Source organism: Capsicum annuum, chromosome 1 (genome assembly GCF_002878395.1).
Source record: "Capsicum annuum cultivar UCD-10X-F1 chromosome 1, UCD10Xv1.1, whole genome shotgun sequence".
Lineage (NCBI taxonomy): Eukaryota > Viridiplantae > Streptophyta > Magnoliopsida > Solanales > Solanaceae > Capsicum > Capsicum annuum.
This window is the reverse complement of record NC_061111.1, coordinates 326720-338789: the sequence shown is the minus strand read 5'-3', so window position 1 is coordinate 338789 and position 12070 is coordinate 326720. Positions and strand designations below refer to the sequence as shown.

General features: G+C 37.0%; 1 protein-coding gene across 1 annotated transcript; it reads left to right on the top strand.

Annotated features, from left to right (window-relative positions):
* Positions 1-598: 598 nt before the first annotated feature.
* Positions 599-11996, top strand: LOC107863457 (ubiquitin carboxyl-terminal hydrolase 9). Its single transcript, XM_016709387.2, has 13 exons — positions 599-1076; positions 2937-3185; positions 4193-4334; positions 4919-4978; positions 5093-5188; positions 7802-8200; positions 8288-8428; positions 8720-8890; positions 9255-9512; positions 9690-9838; positions 10265-10828; positions 10900-11176; positions 11394-11996. Exons 1-13 carry the CDS (start codon positions 925-927, stop codon positions 11556-11558), a joined length of 2823 nt encoding a protein of 940 aa, XP_016564873.2. The 5' UTR covers positions 599-924; the 3' UTR covers positions 11559-11996.
* The last annotated feature ends 74 nt before the right edge of the window (positions 11997-12070 follow it).

The following is a 12070-nucleotide window of genomic DNA, read 5'->3' as shown; positions in this document are numbered from 1 at the left end:
TGTTAGCATAAACCCCCTCCCCCTCAACACGCTAAATAAAAAATACTTAGAAAACATAAAACCTAAACAAGTTTTGCAATTGACTGATGATAGATAGAGCCAAGGTACGCCGAAAATCAGTAGTAGTACGTAAGACATTAAAAGAAGTTATTACTAGTATATTTCGGAGTTGTTATTATTACTATTTGAGAGGCCGAAAAAGTTTATTTTCATGCTAATATCAATTGTGATGGAATGATTGCGGTTTTTCAGCCTTTCGTTAAACTTCTATTGGATCCAAAATGAATGCAATGAGCATTATTACAAGTATATAAACACTTTTAATATATAGTGGAGTAGATTTTATTTGTATTTATAGTGAAGTAAATAGCATTGTTGTAGAGGTAATAAATAAAAAGTACGTTTAAAAATGCTAATTATTTACTTATTATACCAAACATAAATGTATACTCTTTTAGTTCATTTTTATTTGTTTATTTTGAATTTTAGCCGCGTTTAATAATTAATGATACGAGCATGTTATAATATAGGTTTAGATATTCAAAAAAGAAATTGAAAAAATATGTAAGTAATTACTAATATGAAAGGTAAAATAGAAAAAAATAATTATCGTTTCATTGGCTAGTGCGAATAAATAAAGGGGAGTGGAATCGGAGAAAGTAGAGGGGGTGTGATTGGGCATACGATGATATATAAAAGGTTGGTGGATGAAAATTGTAAACTCTTTCAAAGGAGAGAGAGAGAGAGAGACGGTTGGATCAAAAATCAAATCGAGGAATTTAGGTTTCTCCTGTAATCTAGGGTTCTTCCTTCCTTGTTCCCTTTTTTCCCATCTCTTTCGGATCTATTAGTCGGGTTGGTCTGTTGTTATTGTTTTCCGAATCTGTTTTTGTCATTAGAATTAATTAATAGAATCAATCAATCATGACGATTCCAGATTCAACGTATATGATGGAAAATGGATCTATTGAATTGCCGTGCACCCCTGAAGAAGAGGCAAGGATCATTCAGGAACTTAATACCAAAGCTGATTCTAATTTGAAACCAGGCAATCTCTATTATGTTATTTCTAACAGGTCCTTCCTCACCCTCCTCTTCCGCTGCTCTCTAAATATTTGCTTTTTCTTTAGAATTCAATAAGTTTTAAATATTTGCATATTTAGAATCCAGTTATGTTATGCTGCTCATACTCACATCTATTAGCTATAATGTGCTTCTCTTGAAAAGTTGCTCCAATATGAAGCTGTGAATGTTCTAGGTTCCAATACCAAGATATTAGGATACTAATTTAGAGAGTTTAACCTCTTATGAAAAGTGGATTGCTTTATGATACGAGGCAGTCTATTCCTTGAGTTTTAGTTTTGAAACATTAATAACGCCTCACGTTTCCCCCAAGCACAGTACAACTTGCTATTTTCTAACCTATATGAAAGAAAAGGAAGCTACTTGCGAAATGAGCGCTGCTCTTTGTTCTTCCTCTTGGCAGAACTACTACATGCAGTAAGTATACAGAGTTGATAATGATGTATAAGTAAAATTATCTATGTGCACCTGAATTTGCTCAACTGGTAAAGAAAGCTTGAGAGCTGAAGGACTAAATTGACAATGAATTATTGGATCTCTTGGAAAGTATGCTTGATATTTGTAGAGACCAGGGCTATAATTGTAGTAGAGGAAAATAACTCTAGATGATTTCTCCTCATCCAAGTCATATGACGCTTCACCTATTCAGATGTTCCCTTCTCTTGAGGTCGCCATTTTCCAGTTTATTTTTCCTTAAAGATTGGTGATTCGCTATATAGTTAGTATGTCACATCCCTAGTTCTAGATAAGAAATTGATTTGGTGACAGCTCTACTCAGAGGCGGATCCAGGATTTGTAGTCTCGGAATGCCAAGTAACTCATCGATTAAATCAACCGAATAGTTTGTCTTTCCAGCCTATATGACAAAGCAATCAACAAAACAGTAATAAGATGACAATGATATTACTATTCATAAATATCCATCATTCATTTACAATTGTCCTCGACGAGTTTTCATATTCTTAAAACGGCCAATGATGACATTATTACTTACATTTACAAGTATATCACGCTCTTAAGTAACACACTAAACAATCATTTAACTATTGATCACCAACGTTATCCGCACTTCATTTTTCAGTACTTCGCACTTCATAGATTGTGCAAGCTGCCGAAGGGTGATGTCGTGAGACTCGTGACGTCAAAGAAATTGGGTGGAGTCGGAGAACTCGAGAAACCATCTAACCAAGAATGCCGATGGGGTTGGTTTTGGGAGAAGAATCATCAGCTTTTTTAACAAAAAATTGATGAAAGAGAGCAAAACTTAATCTTTTAACTATATATTTTAAACAAGTAAGAAATAAAAGAAAAGTCAAAGACTAATAAATAAGTTAGTCACAAATAATCTTCTATTAATACTCCAACTACCAAGTCAACAATAATTAAAAACAAATAAGAGGATATAGATGTGCCATATCCATATTTTGCTGGAAACTGATTAAGTTAAAAATTTTAAAAAAGACGGCAATCCACGGGACTCGAACCCTTGCCGTCCAGGGAGATCAGTTGACCCTTATCCACTAGTACGACAGAGCACTTTGATTCTTTGGATGCGACACTTTTTATTTATATATATAGTGTATGTATATATATACCCTACATATATAGAGAGTTTCCGTCAAAGCTTGCGGGTGGCGTGGCGCCCTCACGGGCCCTAATAGATCCGCCCCTGACTATACTGACTTCCCAACTGTTTGGTTGTTTATTCTTTTTTCTGGTTTGAATGGTGGTGTTTAGGTAGTTTGTGCCTCCTGGAAGCATTTTCCAATTGCTAAAAGAAGAAAACAAGACCATGTCAAAAAGGGTATAAACATGAAAAGTCAATACTCATTTAGTTTCGTTTGTGTATTTAGGTGGTTCATGGATTGGCAGAGATACATTGGGAAGCCTCTTGGTTCTTATCCATTTAACGAGCATGCTACTGAATCTCCGCCTTCGCTTTTGCCAAATTCAGCTAGTAGACCTGGACCGATTGATAATAGTGACATAATAATTAAGGAAGCTGACAGTGGAGGTGATGATCCACAGATTCCCAGAACTTTGGAAGAAGGGCGTGATTATGTGTTGGTCCCACAAGAAGTATGGGAGAAGCTCTTCGAGTGGTAAGTTATTCTTGCATATTTCTCTTTCAGTCTTCCATTATCACAGTGCAGTCAGCAGTGGAACTTATCTTGGCAACACCGCTTTCGGTGTGAAAAATACTCCATTTTTTTATTGAAGGCATTTTTTGTTAAACAACAGCTTTGCAAAATTCCCTATGGTTTTCTTTTGGAACTTCACTGTTCAGAAAGATTTGTCTGTGGATAGTTATAGTCGAATATCCCAGTTAGAAGTACTTTTCTGTTCCTTAATACCCCTTCCGTTTCAATTTAATTATCTTACTTTTCTTTTTTGTATCTTTCAAACAGAACGCCTCTTTCTTTATTTGGTAACTCCTTAATTCTAACATTTTGCTTGGCTTGTTTTTTAACAATAAAATTCATATGCTATTTTGGCACATTATACACATGTTTATTTCGAGACCACAATATTGAAGAGTCCTCTTTCCTTAAATTCCATGCCTGGTCAAATTAAGACACTTACTTTAAAAGGGAAGCAGTAGTCTTTCATTTCAAGTGGAAGGGGGGTTGGATTGGGGCAGTAGCTCTCCCCACAAGTAACCGTGTCTGTGCTAGTTAGTCTCTCAAAAAACCCTTTTAGGGCTGGAAGGAGAGCTGAATTGGAGCAGTAGCTTTTCTTGCAAACAACTGTCTATGCTATTTTTATTTATTTTTTTGATAACGGTGGTGTGCGGTCCAGCTTGTGCACACCTCGACTTAATCCTCGGGATACCTGTCACCAGGTAACTATCTATGTAGTTAGGAGACCCCTCTTAGAGGTGATGTAAAAAAAATGCATGTTGCGTCTTTGAAACAGTTCAGATCATTCTAATAATAATGAGTTTGATCTGTTGAACCAAGAAGGTCTACGGATCTCATGCTATTCTTTTCCGAGGTTGTGGATACATGCTAGTGATCTGCTAATATTGTTAGTGAAGTATCAAGGTCTTTCACGTGCTTTATTTTCTAACTTTTTTTTTGTGTGTGTGGTGAACACTCCCTGCCTTTAGGTACAAAGGAGGACCAGCATTACCTCGGGAAATGATATCTGTGGGAGATGCCAAGCAACTTAGCGTGGAGGTGTTCCCGTTATGTCTCAATTTATTTGATACTAGAGATAAAAGCCACACCATAATAAGGTTAAGTAAAAAGGTATTTATGCCCTTGCCTCTCTATTTGGTCTCTCACTAACTTATTTTGAAGATACAGAGTCATTTTTCGCTCCTTCAAAACAAAAATAACTTAATGTAAGGGTGCACTCTTGTTGCATCATCCTTCTCTTATCTCTAATTATAAGTAGTGTATACCTGCTTCTTGATTCAGCTGGCCCTGTCTTGGCCGTTTAAGAATGACATTGTAAATGCACAGGCTGGTGATTGCTTTTGCTGTAACAATCTCAGTGTTCTTGTCATTATCAATTTGAAACGTGAAAAAAAATTTAGAGGTGGTGGGGTGGGGCATAGAGGATGATGTCTGCTTTGCTGTTTGAAAACTAGTGGTCTTTATATTTATTTTTTGCATGCTCTATAACTTAGTGAATGTGTTGAACTGTTAGCTATGTGGAGGCAGATAAATAAGGTTATTTCATGGCACTTCCATTTGATCGTTGTCTGGAATATTAATCAACGTGACTGTACTAGCTGTATCTTTTGATCGCTGTTTTGGTATTTCGCCCTGCTGTTTAAATATGTCTTTTCAAATGTTAAGCAACTTTAAAATGATGTGATATGTTTCAGGCATCTTTACATGAACTCTATAGTGTAGTGTGTAGACTCAAAGGAATTGCACCAGAAAAGGTTCGTTTCTTTTTTAAATTAGGACATTATCTAGTTCTATTTCATGTTGTTCAACAGAATTTTTTCTGAATGAGGCAAAAGCATTACCTTTCTATCATTTCTTGCATTTTACAGGCCCACATCTGGGATTATTTTGATAAAATGAAGCATGCAGAGTTAGTTGCTTCAAACCAAACACTGGAGGACTCCAGCTTGCAGATGGATCAAGATGTGAGTTTGCACAATATTTCTGTACATTACCAGTGTTCTCCTATGGAAAAAAGAGAAACAACAACAACAAACCCAGTGTATTCCCACCTAGTGGGGTCTGGGGGGGTAAGATGTACGCAGTCCATACCTCTACCTCTGAAGAAGTAGAAAGGCTGTTTCCGATAGACCCCCGGCTCAAGACATATGGAAAAAGAGAAAGACTAGCTTATATTGATATGCATTAGTAAGAGGGATTGTTTGTTTACCACATTACTAAAATAATCCGAGCATAAAATCCTGCACAAGTAATACAATATTGGTTTGTTGTACAAGAACTAACTAATAGCAGAATAAATGAATACAAGGTTCGGTTGGCCTTAATAAACTCCTCGTTACTAATACTTGCATAAGCTAGTGGAAATTAGTATATTTTATGTGAGATAAGATGTTGATTAAGAATATGTGTATTGTTAATTCATGGATAAGAATAACTATAAAAACTAGGACACTCAAGAATAAACAATCCCCATAGTAATCATAACATATTATTTAACGCATAAACAATCCCTTGAATTACTAGCTCACGAATCAAACAACCCCCAAGAGTTCTTGGATTTTTATGAGACAGGCTTGCATGTTCCAGTATCTTTATTACTCCATCCCACTTTATGTGATGTACTTCTATTTTTGGTCTATTAATAAAAGAGTGACATCTTTCTATATTTAGAAATAATTTAACTCTATACTTTTCATCTACCCTTAATCACATGATTTTATAGCCACATAAATCTCATGTCATGTTTAAGACGACTATTGTTTGTTCTTCCTTAAATTCCGTGGCCACTTAAACACCTTTACATGAAATGAAGGAGTGTTTAATGTAACTTTGAAGCGAAGAAACATCCTAGCAACATGCCTACAATCTTTAGGTCCAAGGACAATCGATTTGTGAATACAAACTCTCTACTTAGCAATAATTTTGAAGAAAAGCAGCCCTGCATTCTTGTCTTAACTTACCTATGATTGCCTCTCCATCCTTCTTTTAGATTTTGCGGATTGCGGAAGAACATTGAAGCACATCACATGTTTGTTTTATAATTGATAATGTGGACAAAGGATGAAGGAGATTAGATTGTTTATTCCACCTCTTAATATGACCTTCACACGTCATTTGTTTTTATTTTTGAGTCACTAGAACGAATTTCTACTTACTTGCTTAGTACTAATTCCTTTCCAGTTTATATGGCAATATTTCTTTTTCAGTCCATCCCAAAAAGAGTGAAGCATTTCTAAATTTGAAAATAATTTATAGATTTCTCGTTTTATGCTTAATAATAAGTTTTTGTAGCAAGATGTATGTTATATGAGTCTTATGACGTGCTTGTAACAACAGCAACATAATAAGGACAACTGGTAATCCCGCAATTTGTTTTGAGGATGTGATGACATAGTTGAACCACAAATTTCAAAACATCTTGTAGCTGCTCAAGATGTTATGACATATTTAAGATCAAAAGTTTCAAAAGTTCTCTCCTTTTTTAAATTTCGTTCAAAAGTCCCTTTTTAAAAATTTCATGTCTAGTCAAATTACGGCATACAAATTAAAATAGATGGAGTATTTGCTTTCCTTGAAGCTGAGGGTCTATTGGAAACAACCTCTCTGCCACGAAGTAGGGGTATGGTCCTCATACACCCTACCCTCCCCACCTGTGGAACTACATTGTTTATGTTGTTATTGTTGTTGTATGTTCATATATGTTTCACAAACATTATCTGAAAGGAAAATAAGGGTCAGGCAGAGCTAAATTTGTTAGAAAATTATACGAAATCTGTTTGTGCATATATAAATTGTTGAAACCCCATGAATGATATAATGGAAGCTTCTAGTATATCAACAAAAGTGGCTCAAAGTTTCTTTAGGTTGACTAGTTCAAATCCAAAAGTGCAATTATTGCCTTTTTTGAATCCCCTTACTAAAATTTCTAGCTCTGCCATTGATGAGGGTGAGGAAATCACTTTAATTTAACTTCATTGGAAATCTTGCTCCTACAAGTGACTTTGCTAATATTTTTGTTTGTACCTTTAATTTGGTGGAATTTAGTTAATGGTTTCTATTGGTACATTTTGATTGGAGAATGTGGATAGTGTTGGTCCTCTTTTTACTGGCTAGTTAGTTTTACTTACAAGAGGTTTAGATGACAAAGGGAATACACAAGTTTGAAGTGTCAAGAAAATATACGAGCTGGCCCGTAGAATACTTAATATCCTAGATTTCAGTTTCCAAAGTGTTGCTCTCTCTGTGTCCTTTGCTTTACCTTTTTACCAATTTCTTCCTTATACTGCTTCTAGACTTGACCACAATGATTAAATTGCACATTGCTTCCTCAACTGGAACCCATATTCCCTCCATTAAACATGCAATGTGGGAGGCTGGTGACTACTTTCTGTTGAAAGTTAGGGGATTGCCTCTGCTAAAATTTCAAGCTTATATGATGCAGAAGAGTGTGGAGGAAGCTTACGATACAACCATTTCTCTTTATTAATGCAAAGAATACTAAAGAAGACTGAAAAACGAACATGTTTTTGTTGCATGCTTTCAAGCAATTTTTTACTAATTGGATGATCTCCTGCCAGATTCTCCTGGAGGTGCAACCTGAAGGATCACTGCTTTATGGTTTTGGCTTCGATTCTACCGGAAACGACTTGGCATTGGTTCCAGTTGAACCTCTGAGATCGTCTGTCACAATTGCTGGTGGTCCGACTTTGTCCAATGGTTTCTCTGGTGGATATAGCTCCAATGCATATCAAGGGAGTTCTTTGAACTCCAGTTATGGTGACATGGAGGATGGATATGATAGTCTGAGGCCTGCAAATAAAGGCGAAAGGGGAGGGTTGGCAGGATTATCGAATCTGGGCAACACATGCTTCATGAATAGTGCACTTCAGTGTCTGGTTCACACACCTCCCCTTGTCGAGTACTTCTTGCAAGATTATACCAATGAGATAAACAGACAGAATCCTTTGGGGATGCATGTAATGTTGCTTCTTTATCTAGTTTGTGAACTTTTTCTAAGGTAGAGATCTTTATTTAAGTTCCTAATGTCTGTTCTAGTTTTACAGGGTGAGCTTGCACTTGCATTTGGTGAACTATTGAGGAAACTGTGGTCCTCTGGCCGAACACCTGTTGCACCTCGTGCATTCAAGGGGAAACTTGGTCGATTTGCTCCCCAGTTTAGTGGATATAACCAGCATGATTCTCAGGTTGGTTTGGCCTGTCTTGGCTGAGAATGTCATATTTGTCACAGGGTTTGCTCAATCCTGAAGTATCGATTCCTATTGCCTCCATCATTGGATAGTGAAACTCTTAGATAAATGTACCATGTATAAGCCACTAGTAGATCCTATTGTTTTTCGTTGCGGAAAATATTGCTGGCAGTTATTCCCACTGTGGGCAGCAGGCCTCAAGTTCAGAAGTTTCCTTTGCCTCTATGTTAAGAAACACGTCTCTCTTAAAATGCTACTGGAGTTAGTGATATATGCTTCTCTTTTTAGGAACTACTCGCCTTCCTCTTGGACGGATTACATGAAGATTTAAACCGTGTTAAGCAAAAGCCATATTTTGAGACAAAGGACTCAGATGGGCGTCCTGATGAAGAAGTTGCTAACGAGCTTTGGAGATACCACAGAGCCAGAAATGACTCCGTTATAGTTGATATTTGTCAGGTTCTCAGCTTTCTATCATTTTCTGTCTATGATTTATTTGCTATTTCTTCCTGTACTAAATATCTAAAATTATCTAGGACTCTGTCTTGATTGACCTTTTTGTAAGTAGTTTTATATTTGTAGTTCTGGAATTGTTTTTTCCCCCTTCCCTCTGTCAGTTCGAGTTCTACAGTGTGGTCTGGAGGCTGATAATCAGTTCTTTTTTTTCTTTCTGGGGGTTATTTCACTTTCAGTAATATTTGGGTAGAACTCCGTTGGCTTATAAAATAATTGACATTGATGTTTGTATGCATGTTGGTGAGAATTAGCTTGTTTTAGTGTATATGGCCACCAAGTTCACTCATACTGAAGCTCTTTATTGCAGGGCCAATATAAGTCTACACTGGTTTGTCCCGACTGCAATAAAATCTCAATAACATTTGATCCCTTCATGTATTTGTCTTTACCCCTTCCTTCAACAGTCACAAGGACAATGACAGTAACAGTGTTATATAGTGATGGCAGTGGCCTTCCGATGCCATATACTGTCACCGTCTTGAAACATGGTTATATTAAAGATCTTACACAGGCTTTAGAAACTGCATGCTGCCTAAGGATTGATGAATATCTGCTACTTGCAGAGGTAATTTTTTTTTTATTTTGGCCATTTGTTCAAATTATGCATGGCTGCACGGCTACTGACATGTGCATGCATATGCAATTTTTTGTATTCAAATCATATGTCTGCACACATGTAAATTTTTGTGTTGGTTTGTTCAAACTGTGGTACTGTTTGTTTCATAAAAAGTCCCCTGAACAGGTCTATGATCATCGGGTATTTCGATACTTTGAGAACCCTACAGAGATTTTGAGTTCAGTTAAGGATGATGAACATATTGTTGCATACAGACTCCCTAAAAGGGTGGCACAATTGACAAAACTGGAGATTAGTCACAGATGCCAGGAAAAGTAAGTTTTCATCATTGAATTCTTTCGATACTTCGTTAAAAAAATTCCTTGGATCTTGTAGCTAAGTTATAAGCTGTTAAATTGAAAATGCTGTTATTTTTGCCCCAGCAGCTGCCCCATTCGTCATGATTCCATTTTTCATGCATTTAATAATTTATTAATTTGCTGGTATTACTTTTGGCAATTTGAGTGAAAATGTGGATTCGTGAATTTTGAAGATTTGGTTTGGTGTGTGTTCATATTCAATAGTATAAATTCACTGTTAAGGTTAATACTGACAAAGAATGAGGTTAATTCTGATCTTATTATTTTACTAGTAATACTACTTATTACTCATCAAGAAAAAAGGTGGTATTTGGACTGGGGTCTCGACTATACTTGTTATAACTTACTCTTCACCTGCCATTGACCATGTACTTTCTCCAGGTGTATCATAGACAGTTTGAAGGCTAGTGAGAGGAAGTTGTTCTTGACACCGCTTGTTACCTTCTTGGAAAACCCACGAAATGGAGCTGATATTGATTTCGCTGTCCATAAGGTACTTGCTCCATTAGGAAGAAAAGCATTCATCTCATCAGCACCTGGTCTTAAGGATGGTGCAGAAAATGGTTCTCCCTCAGAAACAATTGAAGAACCAATGAACAGCTGTACTATACAATTTGGTCGTGAAGGTCAATCAACGGAGTGCATAGACCAAGTGGGGAGTTCAAGCATGGAGCTGGCATTTCATCTTTGTCTAACTGATGATCGAGGTTCTAACTGCAGGCCAGTTGCAAAAGCTACAGTGATACAACCAGTTAGAATGCTAAAGGTGATGTTGGATTGGACTGAGAAGGAATGCGGGCTATATGATGCCAGCTACCTCAAAGACCTTCCGGAGGTTCACAAAAGTGGATTCACTGTGAAGAAAACCAAGCAAGAAGCTATATCCTTATTCTCGTGCTTGGAAGCCTTCCTGAAGGAGGAACCTTTAGGACCAGATGATATGTGGTATGTATGTTATGAGAAGTTTTCTTTTAAGAAGTTTGTGATTTAAGTGTATGTTTATGATTTTAATGCAGGTATTGTCCGCGCTGCAAGGAACATCGACAAGCCTCCAAGAAGTTAGATTTATGGAGATTACCGGACATACTTGTTTTCCACTTAAAACGGTTCTCTTATAGCCGTTGGCTGAAGAACAAGCTTGATACTTTTGTGAATTTTCCCATACATAATCTGGATTTGAGCAAGTATGTGAAAAGTAAGGATGCATCTGAAAGCTCTCATGTGTATGAGCTATACGCGATAAGCAACCATTATGGTGGACTAGGCGGTGGGCATTACACTGCTTACTGCAAGGTACTGTCTAATTCGTCTTGTCCTTTAGTTTAATATCTTCAGAAGAGTAGTTGCTCCCCAGAATATATTCCTCTCGAGCAAGCAATAAATTGGGAGCAGTTAATTGTATAGTGTGTAAATATGGAGCTGTGTCTCGTCCAAGGGGCTTCCATGGTTTTGATCGTCTGTAGGTTCACTGTATACTTGCAAATGACTGATGGGTTCTTTTAATTGACAGTTGATTGATGAGGACAGATGGTATCATTTTGATGACTCCCATGTTTCACCTGTCGCTGAATCTGATATCAAAACTTCAGCTGCCTATGTGTTGTTCTATCGAAGAGTTAAAGCTCAACAAAATGGAGGTGTGGGAGGGTCCTTCCAGCATGGTAGAAGCTCTTGAAGACCATTGACTGTTTGCGCTTATCCCCTTATGATAAGGTCTAGATGCTCCCCTTTTTGCGGCAAATACTGCTGAACTCTTGGCTGACCGACAGGGGCTAGTTCATGAGTGAGCTAACGTGGTTGGGGCTTAACGTATACTAGGGAAAGTAGAAGTAGGTGCTCTGTCAGTGAGAGGCACCGAGAGGAAAACAGAAATTGGGCTAGGCTCTTGTGTTTCTTCTATTGGAAGGCCTTCAATTATTTTTAGAGAAATTTTGTACGTCTTGGGTATCTGCTGGTAGCGGAGTTATTATAAGAGGCATTATACTCTTGTAGATTACTATTGTTTTTATCATTTTTTGTTTGCAACAAAGAACTTGTATTCAAGGGTCAAACCTATTTATTTGATGATATATAGCAGCTGGTTTTAGTACCAGAGTAGTGACAGTTATCAGCATTTTCTTGTGATTTACCATTGGCTTAGAAGGTGGTGTATAGCAGAGTAACCTACATAATTGAATGGAAGCTTCA